The sequence below is a fragment of the Abrus precatorius genome, unplaced genomic scaffold (assembly GCF_003935025.1).
Source record: "Abrus precatorius isolate BTA unplaced genomic scaffold, Abrus_2018 Scaffold6, whole genome shotgun sequence".
Lineage (NCBI taxonomy): Eukaryota > Viridiplantae > Streptophyta > Magnoliopsida > Fabales > Fabaceae > Abrus > Abrus precatorius.
In genome coordinates, this window is record NW_020874406.1 from 13,937,444 (window position 1) to 13,956,517 (window position 19,074).

The 19,074-nt window shown below is 27.9% G+C and overlaps 1 protein-coding gene across 3 annotated transcripts; it reads right to left on the reverse strand.

Moving 5' to 3' along the window:
* Positions 1-5,179: 5,179 nt before the first annotated feature.
* LOC113868869 (E3 ubiquitin-protein ligase HOS1) lies at positions 5,180-12,451 on the reverse strand. 3 transcript variants are annotated; one of them, XM_027504833.1, is made up of 11 exons: positions 12,165-12,451; positions 11,803-11,883; positions 10,877-11,267; positions 10,394-10,528; positions 10,117-10,292; positions 9,209-9,610; positions 8,943-9,101; positions 7,953-8,450; positions 7,031-7,168; positions 6,090-6,805; positions 5,251-5,917 (listed from the first exon to the last, which is right to left on the reverse strand). In XM_027504833.1, exons 3-11 carry the CDS (start codon positions 10,896-10,898, stop codon positions 5,746-5,748), a joined length of 2,418 nt encoding a protein of 805 aa, XP_027360634.1. In that variant the 5' UTR covers positions 10,899-11,267; positions 11,803-11,883; positions 12,165-12,451; the 3' UTR covers positions 5,251-5,745. The 3 variants fall into 3 exon arrangements, with proteins under 3 accessions (XP_027360633.1, XP_027360634.1, XP_027360632.1); XM_027504832.1 differs by lacking the exon at positions 11,803-11,883 and having other exon boundaries at positions 5,180-5,917; XM_027504831.1 differs by lacking the exon at positions 11,803-11,883 and having other exon boundaries at positions 10,847-11,267.
* Positions 12,452-19,074: the final 6,623 nt, after the last annotated feature.

The window sequence follows — 19,074 nt, forward strand, 5'->3', positions numbered from 1 at the left end:
GCCTATTTTATTTCCAAATATGGGGGTAGCTTCCGTCTTCCAACTAGCTCATAATAATGGCATAAAATATAGCATGTGCTTTCTTGCGAAAGAAGATCATGATTCAGCAATTAATGAATTGAGTTATAACTTTTTAATTTAAATTCGAAATTTTATATTAATAAAAAAATTAATATTTAAATTTAAACTTAATTATATTTTCAATATCTATCATGCACCCGGTTTTGAATTGCACTGCAGTATTTTAGCTATTTCCTCCCTAACATCTACAATGTACCCTTTGAAATAAGTCTTTATAAAATAAGTTAAATAGTACTAGATTTTGCAGTCTCTAGATCCTCCCTTTTCAAAGAAAGAAATATTTGATAGGGTTTCTTATCGTTGTGCTTTGAAATGCAATGTGGGTTTAGCTGCTAGAGATTATGTGGAATTGGAATCTAGAACAGTGACTATGAAGGAAATAATGAAGGAGTTGAAGGATGGTGGTGGTTCACATTGTTGGGGTGTATGGGATGGCTGGAGTGGGAAAGAGTGCATTGGTAAAGCAATTAGCATGGGAAGCTAAGAAGGATGGTGTATTTGATGTGGTGGTGGTGGTGGTGGTGGCTACTGCGAGTAATTCTCCTGATGTGAGGAGGATTAGAGCTGAAATTGTTGATGGGTTGGGTTTGAAGTTTGATGAGTTCACTGAGTTGGAAAGGGTGAGTGGTTGCGACAGAGGATTAGACAGGAACAGAAGATTCTTGTGGTATTGGATAATGTTTGGGGAAGACATAGCTATTGTTGGAGAAATCACAAGGTTATAAATTCTCAAGCTTGAAAAATATGAGCTTAGAAAGCGCAGATTAGGGGATGGGATTTTGTGCATCAGTCATTTTAGGTTACTCACTCAACAATATTTGAAATGTATTCGAAAACTTAACAAAAAATAATTAACAATAGATTAAGTCATGATTAAATTTTAACTTTTTTTAAAAATGTATTTTAAAAGATATTTTTTACGAACTAAAAATATAATTAAGTCAGAAATATATTATAAATTATATAATAAAACTAAATTTTATTTTTACGAAATTATCTTAATTAATAATAAAGTTCTACCACAATCCTTTTGACGCGTTTCGGAGGCCATTATTACCACTAGCTTGTCAATTATTTTAATGAAAGGTGTTATCGTATTGTTTAATATTATTTCCTTTTTTACGTTATTTTATAATTATGTAAATTTTTATACCAATTTCACTAATAAAAAGTCCTAGGTGATTATTTAGTAGAACTACTATAGAATTTCCTTGAAGTATTAAAAAGTTTGTGTTGTAAAATTTCTGCAAGAACAAAGTCAATAGGCCTCATTGTTATACTCAAATCTTGATGCACGCTATTTCATTTGTTTCTTTAACCTTTTTATAAGTTTAGGGTGAACGTTGACGTACAATTTTTTGAAAAAAAATCTTTCCCAACGCACGTGGGATTTTATTCCCATAAAATATTTTTGGAGTGGTGTGTTTAGAAAGAATAGATTTACAAGAACGAGAAATAGGGGAAAGAAAGGAACAATAAGAAAACCTTTTAAAAATTAATACTAATAGATACTAGATTTGCTGGCATATTTCTTATTTGCATTCCTCTTTACGACAAAGCTTTTGTTTATTTGATGGAGAGAAAATGCAGTGAATAGTGGAATGGCTATGAGTGCTTGGATAGCATATACATATACGGATTGGTTGACTAAAAACATTATAGTTGACTTTCACAGTGAAACTGCAGTAACATTGGATGTTCGAATTTTTATTTTTTATTTTTAGATTTTAATTATGGAGTGAGTATAATCGTTTTTTTAGTGAAAAAATAAAAAATTGATTACATAATCGATCTGAGAGAAGTAAAAGATTTTAGTTTTTCTGTTAACAAGAATTAGTTTTAAGTGTGAGACTTATCCAAAATCAATTCTATATTCTATTTATTAACCAAAAAAATTCATTCTCCCTAATTTACTATTAAAATACAATTCTTAAATATAAATTAATTTTTTACCTCAATTATTTTTTTCCTCATGAATTCATTAAAAATATTATAAAATAAACACACTAATATTAATGAGAAAGGAAGATTATTCATAAAAAATATATGATCTACTTCACATTAGTTTTGACGTCTGTAATTTATTTATGATTTTTAAAAAAATTTAAAAATTATCAAATTTAAGCCAATGATAATTTTTTAACCATAACAATTTGTTATCAAGAAAAATATTTTACTATTATGTATTAAAGTTGTGTTTGATAATTGATAGTCTCTTTAAAGCTTTAAACTCAATGTCTACATATTAATTTGTACCTCAAATGTATTTAAAAGTAATTTTTTAACTTTTAAACTCAATACCTAAATGTTAATGGTGCTATCTCTAAAACTTCTGGCATTGCCGTCTGTGGGGGCCTAGTTAGGAATGTTCATGATAGTTGTATTGTGGATTGAGTTAGATTCCAAAGAGACTATCTCCCTCATCTTAAGGTTGTAGCCAACTTCCCATCCTTTATTTTTTTTAATATGTAAAATTAGAGATGCTTTAAAAGTTGTTAGTTTTGTTAGCTGTCTCATGTCTATAGAGAGGCTAATGCCTTTGCTAATTTTCTTGCAAAGTTAGGCTTAGAACTCCTTTCTCCCTCTTCACATTTTATTGATCCCCCTCCCTTTTTTTTTTTTAAGTTTGGACTCTTATAATTCTATTTTTCCTAAGTCTACTGTATAGATTTTGTTTGTTAGCTGTTCAGCCCCTGTTATTAGCAAATAATAATAATAATAATTTGTTTACATGTTTAAAAGGTATTTTTACATCAAATAAGTTTTAAATAAATTTTTAGACTTTATCAAATATTTAAAAATAACCTATATTTAATAAATAAATTAGACTCATGTCTTAATTTTGAGAAATATTATAAAATCAAACTATACAAAAAAAACTAGCTTAATCTGCCTCATTTCCACCCTATATTCATTAGAATGATTTTTTTATTATAAAAAATAGGTAAAATTACTTATTTTGGCACTTAACTTTAGAATAAAATTTACTTTTATCCTCTAACTTTTTTTAGGTTCATTTTAGTCTTCTAACTTTTCAAAAAATTTAAAATAGATTTTTTTTTGTTAAAGACCCTAACTCTTTTAAAAAGTTTTGTCGTTTTATGCCGCGCATACTATCCGTTAATGTTCATCGTCTTCTTACTCATATCTCCGATCTTGTCTCCAACACCTTTTCTTCTTCCTTTTTTCTTTTATTTTCATATTCTTATACTCAAATATCAATTTTCTTGCCAAAAAATTCACATTCAAAGTCAAAGAACAGCCTTCCCTAGCCATGTTTTCCTCTTCTCTTTTCAGAATTTTATCTTTGATCTGAATGTATTTTAGACACAATACAATATGAGTTGGGGTAAATGAGTTGGGGGAAGCACAATAGACTCAAGGAAAGAATATGATGCAATTGCGACTATGAGTGTGGATTTTCCTGTGTCTCTATCATTGACGACTGCAATTTTAACTCCCCTATGACCATCAGCGCTGGACATACGTCATTACAACAAACCACAAAACAAATGCAAATGAGTATTCAAACTCGAAGTTAATAAGGATATAAATTTTCTATTAGAGAAGAGGAAAACAAGATGATTAGAATTTTATGAAAAATGGGTATTATAAAGTTAGTTATTTATAGTTTGAAATTTGAGGGTGAATATTTAGTGTTAATGACAAGAAGATAAAGTTTTGAGTATAAGAAGATGAAGATAAAAGAGAGAAGGAAGAAAAAATGTGTCTGAGACAAGATTGGAGATATAAGAAAAAAGACGATGAACAATAACGCATAGTACACGTGGCACAAAAAGACTTATTTAAAATTTTTTGAAAAGTTAAAAGACTAAAATGAAAAAAAAAAAGTTAAAAAATAAAAGTGAATTTTATCCTAAAATTAAAGAACGACAAGAATAATTATACCTAAAAAATATTAGAAACTTTAAATATTTGCTTAATTAAATTAAAAAAAAATAGTTTTTTCTATTCAAAAAATGATAGAAACAATATTCTTACAATTTCAATATGTCTATCTAGAATTTCAAACACACTTATTTTTGTTATTGGAGGAGGATGTGAAAATTTATAGATACAAAATTTAAACCTTATCATAATGTTTGTGTTCTTATAATTATCACTACTAAGCTATCACTAAAAATAAGACATTTTTTACTTTTCGTTTTTTTGGCCCCAAGAAAACACAAACAATATTGATACTGACGGCCAAAAATTTAAATTTGGTATGGGTAAATTTTATTTCCTTTGCCGAGGTTTGAATTGTATAATTACGCTGTCCTCCTAATTTATACACTAATTTATTTTGGCATATATAATGACTCAAATGTTAAAAAGTGATATTTTAAAAATAAAAGCATGAATGATTATCCTTTAACACGTTGTCCTTTAGATCTTAATAAAAATAGGGCAAAAACTAATTGATTTATGCTTTTGTTTTCTTTTCATTTATCCATATGAGAAGATAACACGGACAAAAGAATATAATTAATATCTATGCTTATATCAAAATTATTGTTAAATATCTAATGACTTCCACTGTTATGTCTTTCACTTACGATGTAAAATAATTAAAAATAAATGAAAAGAAAGATATGATTAAAAACAACAGTGATTAATAGTATCTTAAACTTATAAATAGACAGATAAATAAATAAAATTATTTTTTTCAAAGGTATTCAGATTAAAAAAGAAAAAAGAAACATGTTGCTCTCTCTTCTCAATGATAGAAGAAAATCATGATACACTTCTAATTTTTTCCCTTTAACTATCGATAAATCCCAAACTAAATATATTTAATCCACTCAATTTAAATTTAAAACTTGAGTTTTTCCTATAATGTTAGACAAAACCACATTTTAAATGTGATTTGCGTTAAAAAAAAACTTATGTTTATCCAAACTCGTTATAATGGATATCATGTAACCATTATCAAATTTTTGGTGTCAAGAAATACTTTATTTTACCAGTTGATAAGAACAATCTTCCCTTCATTCCCCACTGTAAAAGATCTGAATTTGATAGCCGAGCACTGCAATTTTGAGAACGCAAAATAGCTTATCCAATATTATGTCATTGCATTACGCAAGGGAATAAAATTGTACGCAATCATGGGAATAAACCCCTCCATACTGTGTTAATTTATATATTAAACATAAAATTGTTTAAATTTTTTGTCTATATCTCCTAATATTAATAGACATTAAAAGTACAAAAGATAAACACAATTCAAACATGACTTCATCATGTTAATATTTAAGATGAAATGACTCATTCCCTTGACTATAATATTTTGTGAACTCGACCTTCCGTAAATTCACATCAGATACATCACTCTACTAGGTCTACTAGGACAAGGTAAGATGCTCCCAAACGCCTTTGAATTTGCTCAAACATTAATTTTTAAATGAATCGTTTTCCAAAATCGAGAATATCATAACTTGGATAAACATTACAGCAAAGGGATACGAAAATGCACCTTTAACATTAACATTTGCTTCATAGAACATTAGCTGCACAACGGAGACCAGCGTAAATGTATATGTAAAAACTCGAAGTTCCAAAAAAACCGAAGCTCTCATCTTAATACAACTCTCTCAATTGTGCCCTTTCTTGTGTCTTCCCACAAAATTTTCAGAATCTTTTAACCAAAAAGTCAAGTTTTCATCTCTTGCCAACTCTGCTTCGTCTAGTTTTCCGTGTTGGAGTTGCATAATAACCTATATCCATAGCTCTTTCCAGACCCACATCCTCTTCCCCATCACTAGTTTCATCAGATCTCCATCTAGGTCCACCATTCATGTTTTCTTCAGTATTTAATTTCTTCTCTATAAGGCTAAAGAAATGAAGTGCACAAGGATTCAGACTACACATATTATACCCTTTCCAGCAAATATTTAAAAGCATTAAATTAATGCACAGGGACATTCTTATACACAATTTATACAAAACAAGTAATATCAATAAAAGAAGCAATAGACAAAACAAATGGATAACTAGATTCTTACCTCTGAGAAACATCCATTGGATCATTAGTGGAACCCATATTCCAACCACTATCATCTTTTAGCAATTGGGCATTCCTACTAGATATATTTGGGTGATCATTTGCAAATTCTTTAGGATAGCTGAACATAGATCTAGTGACAGGATTAGCTGTTTCCTTCCAGGAGTACATAGGGCTGATAGTTTGATTGTGGCCAAAAAGCATATTTCGTTCAACTACTGGCGAGATTTTCTCCTGTGTACTTTCTTGGGAATTACTTGGTGATGTCCTGTTAAATCCCTTCAGAGGTGAACCATTCATGAAACGGATCCTGCGATTCCTTGGACTTGGAGTGTTTTCATACCTAAGAATTTTGCCAATTTTACCTTGATGACTTGGAATCCTCTTGTTATTGGTAAATAACCCATCATGATGATATGATGAAGAACCAAGATTACCAAGCTCAGGGCCAATAGGGGGAAATGACATGCCTATTTTGGCAGAAGTTCCTAATGTTGATGAACTCAACAAACCATTTGTATGATCTCTATGCAGTGTGAGGGAAGGATTTCCAGATGAAGGAATCAATAAACTGGTTGACCAGGAATCCTGAATCTGAGAAACATCAAATTTATCAGGAATTTCAACTTCTTCATGAGAAGTAACAGCACCCTCAATCAAGTTTCCGCTCTTCAGTTGCTGTTGCTCAACTTCTGGCAACAACTCCAGGCATCTATTCTGTTTTATTCAAACATAAAATGCCCAACAAATTCAATCCAAGAACAACAATTTTCTTCAAACAAGCTAACTAAAAGTCTTAATTTTTTAAAAAAAAGGAGCACACAGCACAGGAAACACAGAGACTGCTAGAAAGAAAAATAATTAATGCCTGACATGATTCAAGGGTTCAAAGTTCCTGGAAGAAAACATTTGCTTCAAAATTAAAGATTTTAAATCACTTACAATCAAACTGGCTCTCCAGTGAATAGCCTTTTCTAATCTTGGTAGAAATTCTTGACTTACAGAACCTTTTGAAATGCAGTCTTGCTCCACCTTTTCAAGTTTAATATGAACTTGATATGCTTCTGAGTATCTGTAGCGCTGAGACACAGAAAAATATATAAGCCAGAAATTCTTTCACATTTTCCTCAAAATAAAATATTATCATTAAAATTATGCTAAACTACCCTGACACATTTTAAGAAGCAAAATGAAGCTCAACTTATTTATACCAGGAATGATAACCCAATAGGACCAGGAATATAATATACAAAGTTCTCTTTATTATTGAAGTTAACAGCACATCCTATGATCTACTGAGCAGGTTTAGAAATAAGATATCACACCTATGCAGGAAAGAAGTAAAGATCAGGATTTATCAATCATATCCACTTATTTTTGCTCCAATAAAAATTTGGATGAGATGGCCATCAATGCAAGATTATAGAGGATCACATCAAGAAAATCCAGGAAGCAAGTTGCACAATAAGCCAATACAGATATGAGTTCAGCAAGGAGACTGCATGCAATTTTGGAAGATGTTTCGTGGTCTACAGTGGATCATGAAGGACAAGTTAGAATGAAGGAATTATATTTTCCCTTGGATGGGGAGTCAGTATCCGGAAATCAAAGACATGAAGATGGTAGATATTAAAGATAGATGGAGGAGGAAATGTTTTGTTATCAAGGATATGCTAAGTAAGATAGGACTTAGGAGGACAACCTTGGTGTATCATATGGAACAGAACTCAACATTGGGTAGCTAATTAACATTTACAAGATTCCAAAGTTAAAGCTAAAAAGATCATAAGAAAAATGAAGTAACAAGATCAATAAACCAGTAGCACCAACTTTTGATGCGGAACCAGCTATTGAACTTGAGTACCTGAATGTAAAACACAACAAGTAGATTTCCTGACGTCCTTAGAGGGTCTTCAATTGCATAATCCAAAAGACATTTGTGTATATACTTCTCTTCCTCAGAATTCCATGGCAATTCTAGCATCCTATCCACCAAGTTTCTCCTAATACAGAGGCAACAAAGCTCAGTCACCAAGACCTCCACCCACTCCATCCAATTACTGCATTGGCCTTTTAGTTTTTCAGAAGTAGTCCTAGATGCTCCTTTATTGAAATTCTGTTCCTTAACTCTGATGCAGAGAACTCTCTGATGCATAAATGCTTCAGTCAGAAGGCCACACTCAATCCTCACTCGTACTGCAGTGACAGCATCTCTGATTGAAGTCATCTGCGGTCCACCATCACGCCCAGCCCACCTCAAAACCATGAGAGCTGTATCAGGACTACCCCTTTCTAACAGTACTTCAGCAATTTTAGGGTGTGATGCTGGTCCAGATATTTCAGGAAGAAGGCGACAAGCTTCCTAACAGAATAATAAATTATATTACTCTAAAAGGAAAAGGAACAGTTTAGCATTAACATCCAGTACCAACATGCTACAAAACTTTCACACTGCAGAATCCAAGCTGCATTTTTTAGCCCATTTCCTATACTGGGAATGGGAAACTCTTGGTGCTATTATTAAATGCCACTAGACACTTAACAAACATCCTGGACCTTTTACTTTGTAAAAAAAGACAAGAACACATCCCATTTAAATAAAAATGATAAAAGAATAACCCAAATAACATTTACAATTCTTATACTTTTACCTCTTTATTTTCAGCATCACATCTAATATTCCAACATAATTATTACCCAAATAGTGCCTACATTTTCTCCTAGATGAATAGGATGCTTATTGTTAGCCAGCCGCTAAAAGGAAAATCAATAAAGCAATCATGATAAAAATAGATTTTGAAGACTAGGGTAAACATGCCTCAAGACATTGAGCATGATATTATATTGATGTTACCTGTAAAGCCTCCTCTGTGTGATCATCCAGAAGGTAAAAAGTCAAAGACTCAAGTAATGAGTGCCTGCTAATACTAAATGTAGTTGCAAAGTCCTCAAGTACGTGTCTCCATTCTTCATCAGGAATTGTCCAGTGGCGATCATACAGATAATACAGAAACTATAGATGTTAAGGAATGAAACAAGTAATGCTCTAAATAATAACTATGACAGATAGAATCATCCACAGTTTCATGCCCACAATAAAAGGTAAGGGTAAAAGGATACAATTGCATGTTTTGCAATCACCATATCAGAGCTTCCATGTAAAAACAATAAGTCAGCAGCAGCACGAAGATTTTTGAAGGGATAGTAATCCAGTGCCTGATCAGTATCAGACCTGAAAAACAATGCCCCATCCTTCTGCAAGGAGGCAATTTCTAATCCCTCTCCAATTTCATGCATAAGCCCCTCCTCCAAATCAAGATTATTCAATGCATCTTCAATAAATAGAGATCCATCATGTCCTGATAACTCCACAGATTGATTTATTGCATCAGGCCAAGCACGTCTAATTGCTTCTGATTTCCGCTTGCGAACAACTGACGCCCATGATGAACTATCAGTGAAACGCGATCTCACATTCTCCAAAAATTGATGTCTTGTACACCAAATAATAATGTCCATATGCTGAACAGAACAAATTAAAAAAAACAAATCAATCGCCAGAATGAAGATTGCAATAAGGTACCTATCTTTTGGAACTCCATACTTCTGAGATATAGGGAGACAGATAGAGAAAGAGTACAACCAGTCAACCAAAGCAGGCTTCACAAGCAATATGATTGTAAGTATAAGGACAAATATCAGCCACTCTACAAATACCCCTTTTACAAACAACAACATACAACAATGCTGTGAACTACGATAACAAAGGTTACCAATCGTCATCATACTTCTAAAGACTGGGGAATAAATCTAATGCAAGAAAAAACAGACAACAATGTTTGAACACAACACAAGAAACAGTAGCGAAAGTACAATTTAAAATAGAAGAAAATAACATAAATTTATCTTGATGTACAGCACATCAGCCAAGCAAGAAATGTGTCAAAAATCAAATCTTAAAGTAAAAATCATAAACAGTTATGCCATTACTCCATTGAAGTTGAACACAAAATGTTGTAATACTTAACCTGCTTTGTCTTCAATATGCTCTCTTGGAGCCGGTGCAAATCATGAAGCTGTGCTGAAAGGGTACCCTTAAAGGATGACTCCAAAATATCTAGCACATTTGATATGCCCTTCAAGTATAATGAAAATTTTAGCAGTAAACTCAATCTCTCTTTCATTCCAAAAACGTCCATACTGTCTAGAAAATTGTTAGGGAACATAAATATCAATGAGTATGATAAAAAGGTCATACTAATGATTAGCTTTAGATATCAACAATAAAACAAGGTTTGAGGATACAAATTCCTTGAAGTTCAGTTACAATGTTTTTGAATGTCCTCTTGCACCAATCCTTCACTACTACTTCATCCAACAAAAATGCTATGACAGGATCACTGGAGACAGCAGTTTCATCCATACATACATCTGTGATGTCTGTAAAATTTCTTGTTAAGATAATTCGAAGTGTAGATACAACGAGACATGACACAACAATAGAACAAATAAGACAATCTTGGTTTCTCTAAGGTGATAACGATAATAATAAGATTAATAGCATGTTTGGATGAGCTTATTTAAAGGGGAATAACTGCTTATTTTTTAAAAGCTCTCTCTGAAAGTTGACATATATATTTATTTAAAATAAGTGAAACTAAAGAAGCACTAAATCTCATCTCGTAACTTTACTAACCAATTACATATATTTAATTTTTTAATTTCAATAATTAAATTGATGATAAAAATTAAATATGCCAACAAAATGACTGGCATAGAAAAGGATACAGTGGCAAATTAAAGAAACCATGTTATTCTCAAGCGTAACATCAAACAAAGAATAAAGGCGTTGCACATCAGCAGTTAGTTGTTTCTCCCCATCTTCTATTTCTTGAAATCTCTCATCACACCTTTTTGAAATAAGACCAGCTTCTATGCACTCATAATAAAGTCGGAGACGCAGTCTAGCACCACTTTTTGAAATTGGGATTCTACAAATTGGACAGGTATCACACCGTTGACTACATTCTTCACATAATGAAGCGTGTCCACATGAATTCAAGACATGGTGGACATATCGACCACAGCTTCTCAAGTCTCTAGTTGCTCGGCAGTGCTCAACTTTGGCTTCTTTGCACAACTCAATCAGGTCAATGGCTGCCAAGTGTTCTAATGTTTCCTGAAATCAAACATCACAAGCCATTTCTTTTCTATTATTTTCTCAATATAATAATTATTCATTTGACAAATATGACAGGATAACTATTATTCTGCATTAGTAACATTAAACTTAACTCATTTACAGCACAAATACAGTTCTTTTATGCAGCATCTGAACATGTACAATAAGTATTCAGACAGAAATGCTAGCCAAATGAAGCCTTTGACATAGATTATTAGGATGCATGATTCATAAAATCAAAATTATGAATAGCTTCAGCACATGACAGGTACCCATATCATCAGACTTAATGCACAGCTCATTATCTCACCCTAACAAATTTCCTCGCCACAAACCCACAACAAATAATATACACTTTTAAGGACCAAAACGTAAAAAGCTTCATAAACTTATGAACATGTCCATTAAAGGATAAGTGTCCAATTTCTTAGTAGGTTTACCGAACAAGAGCTTCTCAAAGTGCTCTAAAATTACTACACTGATCTCCATTTGCAACATAAAGCTCAAAACTGCCACATGGGCGAAACTCAACTGCGGTAGTAGGTGCGAATTATAATAGAAGTCAATTGGGTAAAGTCGTGTCCGTGTAAAAACTGAAAGTTGAAAGGCATGTCTGCAAACAAAGTGAAGTGATAGCCAGAGCTCATGATTCCAATGGAAGAATCCAAAAGAGTAAGGCGAATTAGACTTGAACGCACAGGTAACAAAATAAAGCAAACATGACGTAAGAAACAGCAGAAGCTTATCATCATTCAAACATTAATAAAATCTCTCTCAGTGAAAGGAAAAAAGTTGGGGAATACAAAATGTCCAACCAAAAAGTGTGTTAGTAATTGACAACTAGGGTTTACGAAGTAGCTCGCAGCAGTTAAAATTGAGAGGGTAAGTGAGTACCTGAACTAATCGGCTACTGTAGTTAGGCTGTAGCGTGGGGGACGGAGATCTTGTGACGGCGGTGCCGCCGCCGGAGCTCGACGGAAAGGTGGGTCCGTTGAGCCTGCTATCCATTTGTCAGAGATAAACAATTTGTGAAGTACGTGATATTTTCCCAAACCCAGAAACGAGGTGCGAGACTACGAAACAGTGCAGATTACACTTCAGTGAAGAAACCCGTCCATGCTCGGAACCACTCTCTTTCTCATAGAGGGAAAAAATAAACTCCAGCGATTGGAATTGGAGGGTTTTTGAAACAGTTTTTTTTTTATCATTCTTCCTTTCAACTTATTGGGCTGGTTCGGATCTGTTTTTTATTTAAAAAAAGTGTGATTGAAAGATGGCCCATACAGCCACAGCCCAATTTGTATAGAGTTTGACCATGCTTTAAAGAGTTGTTCTTTTTTCTCTTTTGGATCGAGATGCTAATGATTTTGATATTTTAACACTCATTTTGTTTACCAAAAAAACACTAATTTTTAAATATATATATATATATATATATATATATATATTATCATTTATGTTTTTTACTTTTTATTCTCTTACTTCCATCTATTTCAGACTCTTTTATTGCATATGAAATAAACATTATCGAATCTATCTTATATTATAAGGGTCCTGTTGATCACTATCCTTAAAACATATCTTAAATAATTGATAAATAAAAGTTTATTAAAACCTTTTTTTTACATTTTTAATTAAAAATTTAATTTTTTAACTAATGTCATAAGAACACTCATTAATATTTTCTTATATATAAAAAGCATAATTTGCAAGTGTCAGCCAAGGCTGCAACAAACTCTTTACTAATGGATATTGCTTTTTTACCTCACCATGTTGATTCCCCCACTTACCAACAACGTAAGCATAAATGTCAATCCTGGTTTTCACATTCATTTTTTTCCACATTGGGTTTATGGAAACAAATTTCACCTCCATGTATACCAAACAATTTCTGAAGCTACATCTGAGCCATTTTACTAATGGGCTGAAAAAATTTATAAATAATTCAAAAATAGTAATGATAATTAGGGTCTTCACTCTTGAGACATTGTTTAAGGAAATATTTTAGTGAAAATAAAAGTATATGTATATATTACGTTAAATTTGTCCAACAATTGTCGCACGTCAATCTCACGTAAGTTTGTTTCCCACTCATTGTTGAGTGTTAGATCTTAGTTTCTATGATTTTTAAAAATTTTAAACATTTGCATTTCATTTTTATATATATTTTTTCAATTTTCTTATTGTGTTTTTACACGTGGTATTGATCTAGTTATGTTAAAATTATACAAATATTGAATACATTTTTTAAGTAATTAAAAAATTGAATATAATACACACCAACAAAATATAGTATTAATTAAAATGCATTGAATATTTATCAACGATTACTTTTAGGACAATTGTAACATGCCGAAAGAGTTTTACAGAAAAAATTGTGACACATGGGTAATACCAAGCTTCCAACTAAGACTTAATTAATGATATACGTATATATATGAGGAAGGATTTTCTAATACACGTATAAGTTTAAAAACTCTTACACTCGATTTGAGTCTTTCATTTAATTTAAATCTTACTATGATTAGTGAAATAATAAATTATAACCTCTTAAATATAAGTTAAATGAAAGATTCAGATCGAGTGTAAGAAGTTTTAAACTTACACAAATATTAACCTTATATATATATATATACTTAGTGTGGACCATGTGCAATGCAAGGAATAATTTATACTATTAAATTTTAAAATTTTTATTATTAAAAAATTATAAAATAAATTTAAACTATTTAATAATTTAATTTGCATATATTTATCATATAAACATATAACATATTAAATATACATCAGTGATTAATGTTATTTATCATTATTAATATAAATATAATTATTTTCTCAATCTTTGTTAAAGAAATTAATTTAATAATATAAATATATTAATTATTTTTATTATTCAAAAAAAATACATTTTTATCATATTATTTTAGAATAACATAAATAAAACTAAAATTATTGTGATTATTAAAGTAAACGTTGTTATTTTGTCATAAAATAAAAAAAATTATTATTAAAAAAAGATTATTGGTTAATAATGTATGATATATAATATAATAATATATATTTTGTTGATAATTTTTACTTAAAACATATATTTATATATCAAAAATTTGTCAAATAAAAACATAACATATCAAATATACAGTAATCGTTATATGGTATTTATCATTATTAATGTAAATGTAACTATTTTCTTACTCTTTAATAAAAAAAATTAATTTAAAAAATTTATATTAATATCACTAATATTTAAAATAAGACATTAATATCATTAATTTTATTGTATTATAAGATTATTATGATTATTAAAATAAGTGTTGTTATTTTGCCATAAAACAAAAAAAAAATTATTAATAATATATAATATATAATACAATAATAAATATTTTGTTGATAATTTTGACTTAAAACATATATTTATACAACATATATTTGTCACATAAACATATAACAGATCAAATATACATGAGTGATTATCTGCTATTTATCATAATTAATATAAATATAATTATTTTTTCACTCTTTGACAAAAAAATTAATTTAATAATATAAATATATCAACTAATTTTTACTATTTAAATAAAGTAATTTTTGATAGTATTATTTTACAATAATATAAATAAAATAAATTTGATATTAGACACATCTATATTGAGTGAATTCTTGTTAACTTTTATTTTTACAATTTGTAATTAGTCAGTATAAAAATTATTTTAATTATTAATGTAAACTTTGTTGTTTCCTTATTTTTATGTGAAAAATAATTAAATAAGGTAATAATACTTACTATTTCTAACTATTTCAATAAATATAAGTTGGATAACATATAGATAACTTTAATACATAACTCCTTAATGAATATATTCCTGTTAATTCTTGTGTAAAAGTTGTATTCCGTCTAGTAATCATTTTCACATTATAACAACAAAATATATAAGAAATATAGTAAACAAAATCTAAATAACATTAAGTAATATTTAAATATCTTCTTATATCTTGTCAAAAACTTCTTTCAATACTACATTTGATATAAATTGGGTTGGCTTCTTATCTTCATCTAAAATCAATATTTTCAATCCATTTTTCTTTTTCATTCTTGAAACAGCAACATATAATTGACTACAAGAGAACACTGGCCTTAGCAAGTAAAGACCAATATTAGAAAGTGTTTGTCATTGACTGTTATTAATAGTCATTGCAAAACAAATAGCTAATGGAAATTGTTTTATTTGGAACCTAAAAGGTAACCAAGAATCTGAATGAACTAAATTCATTCTTGGAATGAATATTTTATCACCCATATTTCTTCCTGTAACAACAACAGTGGCTAGTGGCTGCCATTATGTTTCTTCCCAATTGATTAATAATCAATCTAGTTCTGTTGCATAATTCATTTGCTTGATCTATATTCCCCAAAAGCATAACTGGAACACCTATCTTTAAAATTAATACGTGGTTTGTAAATCTTGAACACTTAACTTTATTCAAAAATTCAATAATAAATCACTCACCTTCTGTTTCAGAATTTTCATTAGATGAGCAAGTTGAATCAAAACTTAAATATTCTTTCTCAACACTTTCTAAAGTAGGCTCTACTATTGCTCTATGTTCAAAGAATTTAAAATCAACACAATTATGGACTAAACTTGGATATGCAAATTCTACTAAATGCATAAGACTATTATCCTTTTCAATAATGAGAAACTCTTTTAGAATTTTAAATGTACAATCTTCATCATCGTTAACTCTCATTTGTCCATCGCTTATTTGATAAATCTAATCTACAAAAAACTTAGTTTCAAATATAGCAGAAGTGTTTTCTATTGATGTCGATAATCTCATATTTTTTGTCAACTTGAGCACCTTGCAATGAGCCAAAAAATAAGAAAAGTTCACAGTTGCGAAAAGAACATCTTTACAACTACTTTTTGGAATGACCGAAAGTACTTGTCTGAAAGTTCCTCTCAATACAACAACTTTTTAACTAAAAGGTTCATTCATACTATTTGAATTTTTCACTCTCATTAAATCTCTCAACATACTATCTAGAGCTTCAAAACAAAATTTATTAAGCATGAGGCTTTATCCTATATGATAAGACTTGTGTTGATTAATAAATCAGCTTTCAAACTTCTTTGCTTTATGTTATATTCCAAATATATGTTTTTCCTATTCCTCCATATCCTTATAAGAAGAAAAAACAATCAGATTTATTTAAGACTAAACTCATGATTTCATGGTAAATAACTTTTTGATCCAATGTTAAAAAAATATAGAAGTCTACGGTATTGTTCAACTAGTTCAGTTGTTGTAATTGAGCTCATATGCTATGAACTTATTTTTTACTAAACTGAACATTGAATCTTCTACAATTTGTATATAGGTGTAGTCTCTTAATGACCTTCCATTGCTTTGATAATTTTTTCAACCTCTAACCAAATAAATTTTTTTCAAATCATTAAATAATAGAACTTAATAAATAATTGTGTCAATTTTTTCATAAAATTAAGTTTATTTAATTAGTAATTAAAATTATTTATTTAAATTATTTTAATATATTAACCCATCGTTAATCATATTTTACAAAATTTATTATATTTTTGTTCTTCTATTTAAAATTAAACTAAACTAAATAAAATCTTACACATTGTAAGTTATAATTTATATGTAAATTTAATATATTTATCATTTTTTATAGCTTAATTTAACAAAATAGAAGATAATAAATAATACTTTGATTATAATAAAAAATAACAATTTTTGTCATCAACTTAATTAAAATATACATATTATATATATTATGCTAATTTTATCAAATAAATATTTATGTTGATGTAAATATTTCTTTCCTAAGATATATATATATATATATATATATATATATATATATATATATATATATTCATTCTCATATGTGCATTCATTTATTTGAACAATATAAATTTTTATGATAAATTTTTAACTTCTTGTTTTATATAAAAGAGATTATTATAAAAAAATATTTCTAAATTAAATTATATAATAATATTATTCAAATTTTAAAAAATTTCTTCATTGAAAAGGTAAAATAATAAAATTTAATAAATGACAGTGTCAACTTTTTCATAAAATAAAATTTATTTAATTGGTAGTATTAAAAACTTGATCTAAATTATTTTAATACGTTAACCTACTGTGAATCATATTTTTTACATGATTTATTTAGATTTTTTTCATGTATTTAAAATAAAATCTTACACATTATAAGTTATAATTTATATTTAAATTTGATATATTTATCATTTTTTATTTGCTTAATTCAACAAAATAAAAAGTAATAAATAATACCTGATTATATAAAAAAATTAATAGTCAACATCAAATTTTTATAATATTAATGTTAAGTATATATATTATGCTAATTTTATAAAAAAAATATTTAATTAATGTTAATATTTTCTTCCTGTGATATATATATATATATATATCCATCCTTATATGTGCATTTGTTTATTTAAGTAATATAAGTTTTTATAATAACTTTTTTAACTTCTTATCTAATATAAAGAGATTATTATTAATAAAATATAAAAATTAATTATATAATAATATTATTCAATACAAAAAAATTTACCATTCAAAAAAATAAAATAGTAAAACTTAATAAATAAGTATGTGAGTATTTCTATAAAATTAAGTTTATTTAATTAGCAATATTAAAAAATTAATCTAAATTATTTTAATATATTAAAATTTTGTTAATGATATTTTTTACGTGATTTAGTTAAACTTTCATTCTTATATTTAAAATAAAATAAAATAAAACAAAATCTTATCCGTCATAATTTATAATTTATATTTAAATTTAATATATTTATTATTTTTTTGTTAGTTCAATTCAACAAAAAAGAAAATAATAAATAACACTTTGATTATAATAATAAAAAATTTGACATCAAATTTATTACAATATACATATTGTATATATTATGCTAATTTTTTAATTAAATACTTATATTAACTTATATATATATATATATATATATCCTCATATGCTCATTCGTTTGATAGAATAATGTAAATTTTTATAATAAACTTTTTAACTTCTTATTTTATATAAAAGAAATTATTATAAATAAAAATTTATAAATAAAAATATATAATAATATTATTCAAATTTTAAAATCAGTCTATTTAAAAAGTAAAATAGTAGAACTTAATAAATGGGTGTGTCAGTTTTTTTATAAAATTCAGTTTATTTAAATATTAAAATAAAAATATCGATCTAAATTATTTTAATATATGAATATGTAATTAATCATTATTTTTACGTGAGTTAGGTATATTTTCATTGTTGTATCTAAAATTAAATTAAATCAATTAAAATCTTACACGATGCAAGATATAATTTATAATTAAATTTAATATATTTAATATTTTTTGTAAGATTAATTCAACAACATAAAAAATATAGCATAAAAATTTGATTATAATAAAAAAATTAACAATTTTTATCATTAACTTTATTAAAATATACATATTATATATATTATACTAATTTTATCAAATAAATATTTATATTAATATAAATATTTTCTTTTCAATATATATATATATATATATATATATATATATATATCTGCATTCGTTTGTTCAACTAATATAAATTTTTATACTAAATCTTTTAATTTCTTATTTTATATAAAAGAGATTATTATAAATAAGATTTAAAAATTAAAAAAATATAATAATATTATTCAAAATAAAAAAAATTATCATTAAAAAAGGTAAAAAAAAATGTTTAATAAATAAGTGTGTCAACTTTTTC

Excerpts from the sequence above, each read along its gene's own strand:
- LOC113868869 (XM_027504831.1), bottom strand. The coding sequence starts at position 12,278 with ATGGATAGCAGGCTCAACGGACCCACCTTTCCGTCGAGCTCCGGCGGC. Across the intron at positions 10,529-10,846 it reads CTATGCCAGTCATTTTGTTG|ACATCACAGATGTATGTATG; the intron begins GCATATTTAATT and ends GAAATTTTACAG. Across the intron at positions 8,451-8,942 it reads ACACAGAGGAGGCTTTACAG|GAAGCTTGTCGCCTTCTTCC; the intron begins GTAACATCAATA and ends TTATTCTGTTAG.